Raw genomic sequence first — 17,066 nt, 5'->3', positions numbered from 1 at the left:
TCTTTCTTTCTTTCTTTCTTTCTCTTTCTCTCTTTCTCTCTTTTTGTCTTTCTTTCTTTCTTTCTTTTTTATTTTTACATATATTTTCTGCATTTTTCCATCTCAGTTGCAATCCCCTTGGGTTTTCCATCACCAAACCACCAAATCACCCATGTGCATCACCATAGTCCAGTGCATTTTCTTCCCCCCACTGTTTTTGATCCTATTCCCCACTCCACCCCTACAAAATGTCTCTGGTATATAGCTGTTCATCATTATCATTATTTTCTCGCCTGGTCCATTATATTCCTGCTATGAGAGAAACCATCTGGTATTTTTCCTTTTTTTTCTGGCTTATTTCACTAAGCATGATCTTTACCAGCTCCATCCTTATTGCTGCAAAAAAGACATGTGCTTCTTTTGGGGGGGTTGCTGAGTAATATTCCATTGTGTATATGTACCACATCTTTTTAATCCAGTCATCCATTTTTGGGCATTTGGGCTGTTTCCAAGTCTTTCCTATTGTGAATAAAGCAGCAATAAACATGGGGGTGCAGGTATCTTTTGAATCAGTGTTTTTGTGTCTTTTGGGTAGATACTTAGGAGTGGGATTGCTGGGTTGTAGGGAAGCTCCATGTTAAGCAGTTTGAGAAACCTCTAAACAGTTTTCCATAGTGACTGTACTAGTTTGTATTCTCACTAGCAGTGCAGGAGAGTTCCTTTTTCTCCACATCCTTGCCAACATTTGTTGTTGCTAGTTGTTTGAAGATGTGTCATTCTCACTGGGGTGAGGTGGTATCTCATTGTGGTTTTAATTTTCATCTCCCTTATTACAAGTGATGTTGAATATTTTATCTTATGCTTGTTAGCCATCTGCATTTCCTCTTTGGAGAAGTGTCTTTTTAGCTCTTCTGCCCATTTTTTGATGCGGTTGTTTATTTTTGTTGAGTGTCATCAGTTCTCTGTATATGTTTATGATCAATCCTTTTCGCTAGTTTTGTGTGAGAAAATTTTTTCCCAATCAGTGGGATGTCTGTCTGTTTTTGTAATGTCTCTTTTGCTGTACAGAAGCTCTTTAACTTGATGTATTCCCATCTATTTATCCTTCTTTCTTTTTAAAAAGATTTATTTACTTATTCATACAGAAATGGGGCACAGGCCAAAGGTACACAGGCAGTGAGAGAGTCACCAGAGACAGAGTAGGGAGCAGAACAGGCAGATAGATGAGGTACACTGCTGAGGGGAGCAGCAGGCAGGTCAGGAAAGGTTTGCCACGTCATGTGGGTTACCTCTGGGGCCAGGGATTGAAATTGCACTGACGTGGCTGCAGCCAGTCTCACAGTGCTGCGCTTTAACCCACTGCACCACCAGGAAGGACCCAAGGTGTGCTTTTTTCTAAGTGAATTTTCTAAAATAAGTTTTATTATCAATCTTTGTTGACAAAATGGTTGGCAGAGCATCGACTGTTTATTCTTGGTAGAAAGCAGCATCCTTTTCCCTAATGCGAGCCTCAGGTCTGGCCTGTGTTTGCATGTCTTGTTGACCTTTAGCTGGAAAACTGTTTTCCCCTGGACCAGACCCATCAGCTTCCCAAGATGACTGGCCATTTTAAGACAGGACCCAGCTCATCTCAAAGGCACAGTCATGTTTTTCAATAGAGTTGAATGAGTCCTACTTTTCACTCTTGTTGGCGACTAAGTAGTGTGTTGAAAGGAAAGCAGGTCCCAGACTGAATTCTGTCAACCCCTGACACTATGAGGCAGAGGGCTCAATAGTAGGCCTGTAGCCAGCAATGTCAGCACAAGGAGGTTGGTCCCAGTTTTCCTTCCCTGGGGCAAGTGGATAAACACCAGCAGCCAAGGTTGATTTGGGCAGGTCAGCCTCTCCTGATCAGACCAATGGGCAACGATGTTGGAACCTTCTGGGGAAGTTGTAAATGATGCTTCTTGATCTGGGTGGTAGTTATATTAGTAATCGCATATGTCAAATATCATAGAACCATTTGTGTGCTTAAGATTTATTCATTTGTCTGTATGTATGTTATGCCTCAGTAAGAAATTGGGGGAGGGGAAATAAATCATTGTCCCTAAGTGTTCACAATTTGTGAACAGGGACACTATGATATTTTGTTTAAGTCAATGAACCCCTTGACCAGAGGGTCAAAGCTTATATGTGTGTTTTATGTGTACCCCCTCATCATTTCATGCGTTCTTGAAGCAGGGCCCTGACCTCTGGCCATTTTCTATCCCCCTTATGGAATTATCTTTGCCATTCCCTTAGGTCAGCACTGTGAAATCAGCTAGCTTAGAAGAGAGCAGGGGTTTGTGCAACTCCCCTTCGTTAAGGACCTAGGGACTTCTGTCAAAATCTTTCTTCTGGTGACTCTGAGCCAGTCCTGTGGGTCCCTTAGGTTGACATAGCAAGCGCAACCACCTTGCTTCAGCAGTAGCTGTACGTCTGCCTTCTTTCTTTGTTCTGCCCTGTTTTAAGCATATTCTTTCTCAGAATTGGACTTATGCCCATAAACTGCTCTCAGTAATTTTCGCTGAGGCTAGGCTAGAAGACGTTTCAGGGAATGAAACAGATATTTTCCTAGGCTATCACCTAGACTTGGGGATGTATTGAAGCAGGGCTGTGGGCTCCCACCCTTTCCTTTCCCCAAAAGAAAGAGAGGTAGCACTTGGGGTTCCTGGGGGTGGTATTCACAGAGGCCTGGCCTCAATAACTTACAAGAGGATGGGCTTTGGCCTGGTCAGTGCTCTAGTTCCAGAAGCTGATAATTGTTGCTTCTAAAGGGAAATTTAACAGGATTGAGAGATCAAGGTGACCTTTCTAGTCAGTGGCCTGTAGGACAGACTGATGGTGTTTCTGATCTGGCAGTTTCAGAATTCTGGTGACTTTTCCTTTTTCCTCTCTCTTCATCTTCACATGTCATCCACTACCACACCTTACCCTTTTCATTGTTAGATCTCAGCCTTAAAAACATACTTGCACACATAAACAGAAACCCTTTGTTGGTGTTCCTAATCTGCCAAGGAGTCAGTTGTCATAGCAACGGCTGCCACACACACGTTTTATCATTTGAGGTTCCCATCAGGTTTTCCTCGCATCAAGCAGCCATAGCCAACACTGCTATTAAACAAACTATTAAGATATTTTTATAGCCTCTCTTGGCAGTTTTTAACTAAATTGTATTTGTTCTACCTTCAGGTATAATTAGTCATGCCCATAAATGAGGTGAATCTTACGAAAAGGCGGATAGTATTGATTTGCCTTCAGTCTTGCTTGTTGGTGGATCTACTATGTGAAGCATATAGAGATTTGGGGGGTTTCTCTGAACACAACATGGAATGCCTTAATTTTATTTTCTGAGATTTTTGACATTTCTCTTCATTGTCTTGATTTTACTTTATGGTTTTAGCATACTTTTTTTTTTTTTAAGAGCTAAGTATGAGTGAAAGGCATAGGAGATTTGAGGATTTGAGTACTTAATTATTAACCAAAAGTTTGGTATAATATTTAACTTATTAATGTGGACAATTACATAACATCCTTCTTTTCAAAAGGTAGACCTTGTGAACACTAATAGGCAAATGGATTAGATATACATTTTTTCATTGTTAAGATGCTTGAAAACATTGTAGGATTTATTTGAACATAGTGTGTCAAATAAAAGTCTGGCCTTCTGAAACTAAATTCATACATGCTAGTCACCCTTACCTCAGAGCTGTGAAAGAAGACAGTGGTAAGATGGGCTGTGACCCCTACCTGCTACTTGTGAAGGGCATTCCTTTACCTGCCCTGGTTCACTCATTCCCCCCACATTCCACCCCCCCCCACACACACGTATATACTGCAGTATTAGCAAATGCAATGGCTGTGGAAAGGAATGGGGTGTAACCTCTTACACAGCTTATTATGTGCCTCCTAAGTCTTTCTAGTGTAACTCCCCCATTCTCACAGGCCCCAGAGATGGGCCAGTAGGTGTTATACAAGACCTGGCCATAATGCATGCCATTTTCCAGCACCAGGTTAAAGGCCTGGGATCAAGCCAGATTCAGTCCCTTGCCAGATGTGTGCTTGGGTAAACTACCTAACTTCTCAGAGGCTCATTTCCCTGTCTCTGTACCTCAGAGATAGTACTCTCCCATTAAACTTTAATTAAGTGAGATGTGTGTTAATTTAGTGTATGTCATTTAATAAAATGACAGTGTCTGTCTTTGGCAATAAGTAGTATGGACTCAACAATGATCATTATTTTAATTATGATATACTTGTATATGACATGGAAAGTCCTACTTTCTCCCATGGTTTTTGCCACACTTTGAAAAACTTTTAAAGAAACTGTCTCAAAACCTCTTTGGGTAGAGCTAATCTCCCATTCTATCTCTCTGCCTTCTGAAAAGGGATTTTAAAATTGCAGTAAAACACATATAACTTACAATTTATCTTTTAAGCCATTTGAAGTTTAGTACATGCCTGACCTTATGTAACTATCACCATGATCTATTTCCAGAATATTTTAATCATTCTAAAAGGAAACACCATAATTAAGTAGTGTAACTTACTCCCTTAGTACACCAACCCCTGGAACTTATGGACGTGCCCCTGTAGATATTTCCTATAAATAGAAACATACAAAATGGGACCTTTTGTGTGTGGCTTCTTTCATTAAGAATGCTATTTTCAAAGTTGCTCCATGTTAAGTATGTATCTGTAATTTGTTCTCTTTAAATTCCTGAAAAACATCCCTCCATATGGATATATTCTCTTAGTCTTTGGGGATTTCTATAACAATATACAACAGACTGTGTGCCTTATAAACAACAGAAGTTTATTTTTTGCCATTCTGGAGAATGGAAATCCAAGATCAGGGTGCCAGCATGGTTCAGTGAAGTCCCTCTTATGATTGCAGACTTCTCTTTGTGTCTGTAGTTGATGGAAGATGTTTGGGAAATTATTGTGTAACAGCCATGATCCCATTCATGAGGGCTCTTGCCTTAGGAATTGAGCACCTCTCAGGAGGTCCCATCTCTGCCTACCAGTGCTTTGGGTATCAGGATTTCAGCATAAGAATTAAGGTGAACACAAGCATTCAGATCACTGTATATAGCACAGGTAGTTTAGCCATTCATCAGATAAGCCACAGTTGGATTGACTCTTTCTTTGGTCCTCATGAATAGCATTGTTATGGGCATTCTTTTACAAGCTTTTGTTGGAATACCTGCCTTCAACTCTTCAGGTTATATACCTAAGAGTAGAGCTGTTAGGTAAGATAATGATTCTGTGTTTAACTTTTTGAGAAACTACCAAACTCTCTTCCGCTATGACTGTACCATTTTACATTCCTACCAGCAATGCCTGAGGATTTAAATTCTATCCAACACTGACTGTCTGTTTTGGTTGTTTGGTTGTTTGTTTATAACTAGCATAATAGAAATGAAGTGCTTTTTTTGGTTTGAGATGAATTCTTTTTATTTTTGGTTTTACTTAATTCATTTATTTGCTTGATTTCACTTTATACACTGTTCCACTTCCTCCAACCAACTTATTTTACTAAGCATAATTTCCTCTAGGTCCAACGGATGGTTTTTATAATACTACTTCTGTATGTGTCTGGACTCAGATTATCTTACTAATGCTCTTAAGGCTGTCCTATTGGAAAGTTACAGGAAGAACCATATACACCTAATCTCCAGTGGATAAATGTAAAGGATCTTTTCTTTTATAGTCCCTGCTGTAGCTAAGCACCATGGTCCTGTGATCTGTGCTGGAGATAAACTGCTTGCAGACAGCCAGTTGCTAATTATAAATGAGGCTTCCAACCTCTAATAACTTTTCTTTTCTTACTTTCTTTTTTTTTTTTTAATTTTAGGGATTTCCTTGGGGTCATCCAAAATGCTTTTAAAACGTATCGGATAATTGTGGCACCACCTGCCCCACTGAGACATCCATATTCTCTGTCCTACGCTCTTCTGATGACATTTTGACGACTTGGAGGCCGAGTTACCCACTGTTCATGATGAGTGATGAGAAGAGCCTTGGAGTGTCCCAAAAGTTGGTCTCACCTTCAAGGAGCACAAGTAGCTGCTCCTCCAAGCAGGGAAGTCGACAGGTAAAGTTTTACTAATGAAAATTTAAATCGCCAGGATGTGTGGACATTTCCTTGGGAAATCCTTCTGTTTAGGAGCATTTGTTTTCAGTTCTATCTTAATTGTCTGTCATATGTTAATTATATGAAAAGAGTAAACTTTAGATAATTTCAATGTGGTTGGTGCCTGCCAGATGGGAAGCACTGTATTTGGCTTTCCGCATTATTTTATTCAATTCTTGCAACTGTCTTCTAACACAGATATTAATATCCCTATTTTCTATGGAAGGAGACTGAGTCAGACCAGCTGAGTTACTTGTTCAGGGGTACAAAGCCAGTAAATGACAGAGGAAGAAACCAAAGTTCAGTCTGACTCTGGAACCCACATTTTCCTTGATACCTGACTAACCAACAGCAAAGCCAAACAAAAGCAATCACTTTTTCATTAATTATACTATCCTTCTGCCTTCCCTTCCTTCCCTTTACTAAACCTTCCTTCTCTTTACTAAACCTTTCATAGCAGCTTACAACCTGTTTGTGATTTTTTTGTTTCACCTGCTTTACTTTTCTAATGGATGAAGGAACAGAGTGGTCAAAGGAATTTGGTAGGAAGAAAGAAAGAACTGAAACAAAGGACTAAATAATTAATTCCTAAATAGTTGTCAGCTAATTATATGTTGTTTCCTGGCTTCCTTTCTAATAAATCTGTTGGCAGAATTTGCTGGTTTTAGATCAGTGGCATTGAATGCACATTAATCATTATAATTCCTTCACTTTCATTTGAGTAGAAAGAGAGTGGGCGGATGCGTTTATAGCCAAAGTGGTCTCTGAGCATTTTCTGGAACTGCTGTCTGAGTTGGCATGGCCATGGGAAGCTCTGGCCTAACTGTTGGCCCAGAGTCCTTTAGTTCTAGATTTGGGTGCAACAGTCAAGTCACCTCCCACCTCAGGCATGTCCATACAGTTGGGACACACCATCACAAGTCTCTGTTAGCTTGCCACCCCAAAATGCCTCTTCATCTCACTTGAATCTACAGCTCTAAACAAAATACTTTTGCTACAGATCTAACCTTTGGGGAAACCTCCAAGACCTCCCTAAGGGGGTCAGGAGAAAGAGCCTTTTCAGCACTGTCTTCACTTCCTTTCAGGACTTAAGTGACTAAAATTAGTCCTTGGCTAATGCAACTTTACTCCCTGGGAGTTCTAGTTTCATGAGAGTAGCTATGTTCATGTTCTTTGTCAGCTTTCCTGTGGCAGTATTTCTCTCCCTAAGTCAAAATTATGTTTGGGAATAGAGCTGAATCTCTTATCTTTCCTCTACCTTATGTTTAAGGAGTTTATTACTATGTCCTCCTTGGATAGAAGAGACACTAGGTTCATTTAAGCTGCAGGTACTTGTAATACCAATAGGAACTGGAGCAGTGCAGTGAATTTCTACACTGATTACTAGAGAAACTTTTTTTGAGGTATTATTTGAAATTGATTGATTTGGTTTCACAGAGCATTCTCTGAGGTTACATCATAAAGAGTTGAGGGATGTGGTTGATGCCTAAGCTTTTTCTGACAGAGTGGTTGGTCATTTAGTCATTCATTCAACAAAAATTTGAAGCATCAAGCTTCATGATTCTCAGGCAAAATAGCCCTATCCAGCAGGCTCTTGTTGCTAAATATACTCACGATCCTGTGTTTCTAAACACTTCACTGGAAAAGTGCAAGTTAAACACTTAACATTATAAAGTTTGTATAATAAACTTAATTTTGAGGAATGCTAAAATATAACTGATGAAGATAAGCTGTGCAACAACTGACCTGTTTTTAACTCTCCAGTTAAAGTCATTTTCAGATTGTTCTGTTTGTTTCATTGCATCTGATGTTGATTTTATCAACCCTCTTTCTTAATGCTGTTTTTTTGTTGCTGTTGTTTTTGTTTTTTTCTCTCACTTGCTTTGGAATTACGGCATATAGTTTCATCTCAAGTTTGCTTTTTTTACATTCTTTCTTTGGAATCACCCTCTCCTGTATAGGGACTCAATGGTACCTGTTCTTCCTTGAAGATCCTGGTCTGGAGACAGGGCTTAGATATGTAGCCGGGTCTCTGATTCCATGACAATGAGAAACTATCCAAGATCTAGCACCAGGCCATCACAGAGCATGACCCAGGTGCTGATTGTGAGGTCATGTCTGCTTTCTGCACACTACCTGAAGAAGCAGGTTTTCAAAACCCCCTTCCAGTGCATTCTGGGGTTTCCCCTCCATATTCTTTAATTTTCAGCATTGAGTCTAGATCAGGTTCTAGCCCTTTCCCAGAGATATTTTTACTCCCATTAGAACTAGAACTCCTGCACACCTCTGTCAACAGTAGGCTTTGCACTTACATTTTGTGTCTGATTCATGGAGATATTTAAACTTTTTAAATCACACTGACCCCCAAATGCTGCGTATTCATACCTTTGTATATTTTGTTATGTCTAGAGTGGGAATAGTGGTAGGGAGTGGGCATGAGATGTACAAATTTATAATCCTGGCTGAAAGATTTGATCTTCATAACTCATTTTCACTTAAAATTCTCATCTAACATTGTCAGTGACTCTGAGAGTCTCTGTACTCCTGTCACACTCTGACGTTTTTTCAGTTCCTTCCACTGAATTTACCTTTGTCCTTGTTTCTTGAATGGAACTCAGATTTACCCCTCATATCCCAGAACCTACTCACAGGAAATCTTATGGAGCAACACATCTTTTTGCAGATACCCCCTTATTTATATATCTATGCTGAAATAGCTTACTTCCTTAAAGGAGAAAATGTTTGAGATGTTAATTGTGACCTGTGTTTTCACTTTTATATCAGACATAAAACAAAGTTCATAACTCAGGGCCATAAAACCCCCAGAAGAAAGGTTCTATTGTCTGTTAACGTAAATGTGGGAATTCTAAGATTTTTAACATAGTATGCCTCACTTTGCAAGTATAGAAACAATTGATAAATAAAGTCTTATCAAGATGGTTTGGGGAGGAAAGTATGATTAGAACTTGTACTCTCAACTAACTCCAGCCATTAGTTGCTTCTATGACCTTAAACTCTTTTTTTTTTTTAAAGATTCATTTATTTGTGCATACAGAACTGGGGTACAGGCCAGAGGCTCAGGGGTGGCGAGAGCCTTCACCAGAGACAGAGTGGGGAGCAGAACAGGCAGATCAATGAAGTACACTGCTGAGGGGAGCAGCGGGCTGGGCAGGAGAGGTCTGCTGCTCCATGTGGTCACCTCCGCGGCAGGCAGGAATCAAACTCATGCTGAAGTGGCTTTAGCTTTTCAGTGCTGTGCTTTAACCCACTGCTCCACCAGGGAGGGCCGACCTTAAACTCTTAAGGCTCAATTTTCCAGTAAAATTAATTTATATCTTTTCTTATAGACTTAGTGTGAGAACAAAACACTTAATCCAGAGTTCAATTTATAATAGGTATGAATCTTACCTACTACTGGCACCCATTTTTATTATACAATAGGGAGGATAAATTCAAGTTAACATTAACTTGAGCTTCATCTTATTTGTGGAAGGCCTAAATGCTCATAGTGAATAGTTCTACTTTTTGCCTCAGACCTTTTCCAGACAACATGCTTGTACTCCTATCTCATATATATACAAAAGAGTATACACACACATATATGTATATGAAAGTAGTATATATAGTATACTTTCATGGACTTTTAAACTTTGAAACTAAAAGAAACTTTAGTCACAGTAACAAAATGCTTTTAGAGATGGAAATGGTAGAATGTTTAATAATTGGGGTGCATTTGATGTCTTTAATATCTGGCATAATCTATATCTGTAACAAATGGAAAAGGTTGGTAGATTTTTAGACTGTTCTGCTGGGTTTTGTCCTTGCAGAAGTGTGTTTCCCAGCCTGCTCCAGGGCCTGTGGCCAGTACAGTCTACAGATGGTGGTTGCTTAGGGTGCTGTGTTTTGAAGGATTCTATAGTTGAATCCCCGCTCTGTGAGAGAGCACCATGTTACTAAGCACGGGTGGGCTGAGTGGCAACCTGGGTCCCACATTTCACTGCTTTGTGATATTGAGTTGAGACTAAGAGTTCTCTGCTGTACCTTCACATTCTGAAATTGGAGGAACTTCAGATTTTTGAAGTTGCCTCATTCTCCAGTTGTAAAATAAAGTCAAAACTCACCTCCCACTTTCTTTACAGAGATGTTGTGTTTAGTCAGTGATGTTGAAATTTTTTGTAGAAGGTTATTTGTAAAAAAACTGTTATAAAAAACTGTTACAATTATATGTGAGCTCCCTTTTCGATGGTCAGAACCAAAAGGGACTAGTTCAGTGTCATGACATTCCACCTGAAAAATGGATCTCTTTGAAGTACTTCAGATCCAGTGCCTTGACCATACACCTTTCCTCACTATGTGAAATTAGAACATTCCTGTTTGTTATGATTTGATGGGTTATTATTTGAGGTCTGGGAATGCTTTAAAATTTCTTTATAAATCATATAATATTGTTTCCATATCCCAAATCCTACCAAATGGGACGATTCTACATTTAGGTAGTGGGAGAAACCTGAATCTAATTACCTTGCAGAAAACTCCCAACAAAAGGGAATTCTAAGTAAATTTTTGCTTCAGTGTTCTTCCCCACCCCAGGTTTTAATGCAGCTGTACCTTTAATTAGAATGATCTATATGAAACCATCCTACCCTTTTGAATTTTGTGCTTAGAAAAGATATTCATTTTTTGCTTTAATACTTTGTAAAAGATCTTTATAGAAATAGAAGTGCCCTCTGTAGAACATTATCAAGGTACATGGAATTTATGTGAATTACAATACTTTACTATTAAATGGCTGCTGATAAATGAAGTGAAGCCTGAGGATGATCCTTGGTTGTGAAGATCACTGGTGGACACTCAGTGGTTTTCCTGAGTGGTGGATGTGAAACATTGATTGGACTCTATTCATGAGAGAAAGGAACAGAAGAAGAGGTCGATTCTACTAAGTCCCCAGAAAGGACTTGAGAGAGGCTTCACAAATGTTTGTCTTGGGAATATTGAGTTTGACTAGTGCTGTGCTTAAAACTGGCTTCTCTCCCAACGTGGATGACTTTCTTTGGATTAATTCATTGGTTGATAGAGTATATGCTTCTTTGAGTACTAGACCCTATTTACCTCCTTTTAACTGTCCAACCACCTAGCACAGGACTTTCTTTGCCCTTGGCTGAAGCCAGTGATTATACTGAATTTACTGAAGGTCAGAGTAAATATTCTCCCATTAGAACAGGTTAGAGGTGTGCATAGGGATGGGTACAAAAAATCCATTAAGCTCAGTTTCCTCATTCCAGTGACTTATTGTAAGGATCTTAAAAAATTAACACAGGCCTCTCTGCTAAGTTTCTTTTGGCAAATGATGAAATTTCTAAATGCCTTCTATACCTGTGGTCTTCTGAATTGCAAAGTATGGAGCAGAAGTATAGATTAGCTTTGAGGAAGCTGACCTGTATTCAGGTTGGCTCTGCCTTTTGCTAGTTGGGTGACCATGCCATAGTATCTAAACCTCATGATCTCAGGTTTTTGTTTGTTTGTTTTTTTAAGATTTATTTATTTATGCATACAGAACTGGGGTACAGGCCAGAGGTACAGGATCTCAGTTTTTTTAACTGTTCATTGGGAAGTGGGCTTATATTGGAAAACTGCATGAAATAATAAATAGAAAGGATGTAGGCTGGCTCATGCTATACATTTGTTAAAAGTGGATTAAATGAATGAATGAAAAGGCATGTGGTTTAAGCAAGAAATATTAGTATGCACAGAATTATGTAGACATATTAAGTAGGTTAGGGGATAGCTAAGTGGGAGAGAGGAATGCTATTTCAAAACTTGCAAAATATGAGTAACTGCAGCTTCCTCTTGTCTTTTTCCCACTGCCCCCATACGTTTCCTGCCTAGAATTTTCAAAGCAACACATTACAGGAGCCAAATTGAGCTGAAGATGAATGAATAGGGTTTTTTCTTTATTGAAAGAGTCCTATATGACCGAAGCTCTACTTCTCCTAGCAATATGTAATGAAAACTTGCTATTAGAAGATGGGAAGGTAGGGAGATGGGGAGCTACAAAGGCGGGGACAGCTGAACAGACCACTACAAATAAGAATCGACTCTGGGAAGCCTGTGGATTGTAGAGAACACAGCCTCTGTTCTTTTCCTGTGTGTTGCTAGCATATACTAGGTAAATCAGCAGTCAAAAGTGAATCCTGCTAAAACAATTTACCAGTGCTTTTTCATGACTGCAGGAGAGTTGAAGTGGAAATCTATAGCTAGATAGGTCTCCATACAAATATGCAGTTTGCTCTTGTCACCCACCTGTGCCTGGATTAAACTAAGGTGGCCTTTGAGCTCTCCCATGGTCACCTGATGAGGGTTTAATTAGGCAGGCTATTAGGTTAAGCTGCTCTCCAGGGAACAGGCTGGCTGGCTCAGTGCCAGACCCCATAAGACCTTAGAACTGATTGGAGAGATTTTGCCAAGAAGTGAAAAGTAAATTAAAGTTATAATGCTCTGCTGTTAGTAATTTCAGCTGTCCAAACAGGTAGGTATTGAAAATGCTTAGTCTTACGTCTTTTAGTTCCTTGTATTTTTAGAGGCACTGAGATTTTACCAGCTGCCTTTTGTACGTATTGGCTATAGAAACACCACCAGTTGGAAAGAAGGGCCTTGGGAATATCATGATTGTGCTATATTTTTCTCTGTCACCAAAGAGGAGAGGCAACCAGCAGGAACTCGGATGGCTTGAGTTTAAATCTCTGGTTGTTTATAAGTGATTTGACCTTGGGCAAGCTACTTAACTGCTCTGTGTCTTGGTTTCTTATTTATACCAATTAGTTAGGTGTACCTGAAAACCGTAAGTGCTGTGTAAGTGTTCGACGCATAAACCATTCATCTTCCATAAGCAGGAGTCCTTAGCAGTACTGCAAGTGACTGCTTCCCTGTTCCATTCTTTCAGCTCTGTGGTGAGTGGTATGAAGCAGTCAGACAACTGGGCTCCTATCTAAACTGCTCTGAAAGAGAATGAGCAAGAGAAGGTAGAAGTTAAAAACCCATAGCATTTTTCTAGCTCATAATGTCCTTTCCTAATATCCATGGAGTTTTAAGACAACCCAGTCAGTCAAGGTGTTTTCTGTGTTTCAGGAAGGAAATATGGCCCAGAAATATTAACTGACTTACTTGAAGCAACTCAGGGCAGGCAACCATCTTCATGAAGAATACTGAGTTTCTTGAGATACTAGAAGCTTCCTTTAAAACTTCATTAAGTTCATTAACTTAAAGATTGTCCTTTAAACAAACCTCCACATGTGGACTCCACTGTGAACCAGAGGACTGAAAATAACATGGATGCAAAGTGGCCTCAAGGCTCCCTGAGGTCTCTATCTGTAATTGTTTCTATTCTGGTGGGCCCAATGGAGAAAACTGTAGAAAATTAATATGTTTCTGCCTGAATTTTCCAGATTCACATTTTCTGGGCCTTTTACTTCTTCCACCCGCTCCCCCTTTGTTCACTTCAATGGTTGTGACATTATATGCTGAAAGTAGGAAGAACAAAGACACAAGATTCAACATATTTCCATTTTGAGTAAGTCTTGTAAAAAACAAACACTTGCTATGGGAAGAGGCTAGAAATTGAGTTAAAATGACATATCTGAGTAGTCAGGGCTACTGTGTTACTCTCCAGCTCACAAGTGATAGACTGTCAGCTACTTCACACTCCGAAGAGCCAGAGAAACTGAACTGCTAAAGCACTTCTGGAAGTTGTAGAATGAGCTATACCTTCTTCCATGCCAGCATAACAAATATATTTCAGTAGATTTTAGAAAAACTACTTTGATAGAAACTGCATGGGTGCCTTAAGAAAATAAATGTATTTTTCATGGCCGGCATTGACAGTTGTGCAGGATCTAGGAAAGCAAAACCTTGCTCCAACTGCTTTTGTTGAGAGCACAACTTACTAATGTGCAGTTACTGGAATTTTCTCTAGAAGTTATAGAAACAAATGTGGACTGAACTGACTCAACGGGTTTTTCCTAGGGAAGGTACAGTCAAGTACTTCTGTGATATGATGCTATTGTTAGGGAAGCCAGGAAATGACAGTTTAAGAACTGGGACATAGACAAAATCAAAAACTTCCTAGAATAATCTCCTATCTCTCTGAGGACCTTGAAACCCCACCCTACCAAGTTCAGCTCATCTCCCTCCACACCTTTACATAAACCACATCACAACCCAAATCCGCTCCGTTCCCTTTCCAGACGGGTCCCATTCCTTTCATCTCTCTGGCCTACTGCCCCTTGCCCTGTGCAGCAGTACACCCAACAGATGTCCACATCCCAATCCTGGGAATGTCACCTTGTTTGGGAAAAGTGTCTTTGCAAATATGATGAAGTTAAGGATCTTGAGATGAAGAGATGATCCTTAATTATCCAGGCTGACCCCAAATTCAATGGCCACTGTCCATTAAGAAATAGATGGAGGAAAAGACAGATATGGAAAGATAAGAGGAAAGATATGGAGAGATAAGAAAACAATGTGAAAAAGGGAGGCAGAGATTGAAGTAAAATGACTGTTGGCCAAGTAATACCAATAACCTCCAGAAACTGGGAGAGGAAATACTCACAAGGATTGAATGTCTTTGTCCCCACAAAGTTCATATGTTGAAAGCCTAACCCTCCGTGTGATCCTGTTCAGAGATGGTATCTTGGAGATAGTTAAGTTTAAATGAGATCTTGAGGGTGGTGCCCATAATGGGATTAGAGCCCATAGAGGAGCGTTCTCTCAATGAAAACATATGGGAGAAAGTCCACATGACCTCAGAGCCAAAATGCAGACATCCTAAGGCCAGGAAACATGCTTTTGTCAGGAACAGAGTCCATCGGCACCTTGGGCTCCCCATCGTCTACCCAGTCTGTGGAATTTCATTATAGCAGCTTGAGCGAAAGCAAGCACATTCCCTTCTAGAGCCTCTAGAATGTGTGTGACTCTTATAGCAACTTGATTTTGGTCATTTGGCCTCCAGAACCATAAAGGAATAAACTTCTATTGCTTTAAGCCACCTAGTTTATGGTAATTTGTCAGGGCATCATCAGGAAACTAATACACTGTGTTTCTCGCTGTGTCAGTTTTTCTTCAAGTGTCCTCAGCTCAGGTCCTTCCCCTAAGTGGATCTAGCCCGTGGAGCTACCTCTTAGTTCTATGATTCTAAATCATATCTGCATTGTACCTGCCTACAAAAGGAGTCCACAGCAGGCTGGCTGGAATTGTATTCCAGCAATATTCCAGCCTTGCTGGAAATGCCATTTTCACTTACAAGCTTTCAAATAAATGCCTTTATATTTAATGAATAGTAACTTCGTGAAGCCAGTACCTGGCCTCACATCCCTGCACCACCAGTATTTGTTAGTAATCCTTATACCTTTGAGTAGGGACTGTTCTATTAAAATAGAAGCTCAATTATGAGCTGGAATATAGCCTACTTACCACTAAAATCAGACGAATCCTTATTTGATTCATAATGCTCTCTAGGATACTAACCTATCACCAGATTCTTATTATGACAACAGATATTCTTGTGTAATATTGTATAGAAAAGAAAATCACTAGATGATTTGGATTAGGAGAAAAATGCTTACTGGGCAAATCTTCTGCCACTTAGTTCTGTGATTCTAAATCATATATGCATTAAGTTGCCAGATTGTGTATCTTCTTTAATTACAAATTTTAGTTAGCTCTGAAAAAGTAGTTTGAGTACACTGTAAGAGATAGCACTGTTATCAGCTAGCTCCATCCAGCAACAAATAGGGTTTTCTTAAGGAGAAAACCCTGTATTGGGAGTGTGAAAAAGTTATATCTGATCACAGTCTGATTCTCTTCAGGCCCAGAAGCAAAAGGGCAGAGCTGCTACAGGAAGTATGATAAAAATATTTTTTAATTAAAAAAATGGATATATAATAAAGATAAAATACAAATTTTTCTCTGCTATTCAAAAACAGAGCATTCTTTTTTGCTCTGATTTGGTATGGCTTAGGGGAGGGGAGTCTGGCAATACTTAGACATCTTTTTAGTATAAATTAATGTAAAACTGTTCCCAGAGCCAAAAAATAACCTGCAAGATCATCCCAATCGGGAATGTCCTACTTCCATATTGCAAGGAAACCTGTACTAAAATAGTGCTGGAATGGCTAAGATGAAGAACAAGAGTCTCCCCCCCTTTACCCTTTTGTGGGTGAAGGCTTTCATGGGAGGGAGTCTCCATTGGAGATTTTCCCGATCATCGTGTGGCAGTAGCGAGGTGACCAGGCGCTACCACAGAGCTGCCCTGCCACTGTGGAAACAGGCTCATGATAAGAAAGGGGCAGTGGACAGGCCACTTGGTTGGAATCTGAGTCCTCGATCCTGATCATTGGAGCTCTGGTGCTCATTTACATGGCTCTGTGAAACTTACTTAGCTTAGATTCATCTCTAAAATGGAGGAGATGGGTATGTAATCGCCACATTCTCTTTCAGAGTTAAGGTTTAAAATACATATTCCCTGACTCTATGGGACAAAACAAATCATTACAATAGACCTTGAAAAAGCTCCAAGAAGAGACTCTTGAGTCCTTCTACACTAGGACATAGCGGTTAGGCACTGGGCAGTTCTGTGAAAGAGGGGGGTGGGGGAAGGTGGTGGAAGGGCCTGTGTGGGAGAGGAGGTGGAGCCTGGAGGGAGGGGGCCACTGGGACTGACTCCTGTGACGAGGACTCAGGTATACTTGCAGGTGATCTTTGGCATGCTAAGCAGGAAGAGCCTATTTGTGGCCTCTAGAATCAGCCACAAATGGGATTCACTACTTAATAGTGTGTGATCAATTTTAAATGAAGATAATAATAATTTGGGGGGGTGGGCTGGGAGGGAAGGTCTGGGGATTAGGGTCAAGGATTTGTTTGTTTTCTTCTGTTTGTTTTT

General features: G+C 39.9%; 1 protein-coding gene across 2 annotated transcripts in view; it reads left to right on the top strand.

The window, feature by feature from the left end:
* OSBPL3 (oxysterol binding protein-like 3) overlaps positions 1-17,066 on the top strand; it is a 177,184-nt gene that overhangs the window by 81,941 nt on the left and 78,177 nt on the right. For both annotated transcript variants that reach the window (XM_004676781.2, XM_012720905.1), the window contains one exon: positions 5,855-6,094. In XM_004676781.2, the coding sequence (XP_004676838.1) occupies positions 5,999-6,094 (96 nt within the window). In that variant the 5' untranslated portion in view covers positions 5,855-5,998. The remainder of the gene's footprint in view (positions 1-5,854; positions 6,095-17,066) is intronic.

The sequence above is a fragment of the Condylura cristata genome, unplaced genomic scaffold, assembly GCF_000260355.1.
Source record: "Condylura cristata isolate star-nosed mole 26May11 unplaced genomic scaffold, ConCri1.0 scaffold00005, whole genome shotgun sequence".
Lineage (NCBI taxonomy): Eukaryota > Metazoa > Chordata > Mammalia > Eulipotyphla > Talpidae > Condylura > Condylura cristata.
The sequence above is the reverse complement of the archived record's forward strand: the minus strand, read 5'-3'. Positions and strand labels throughout refer to the sequence as shown.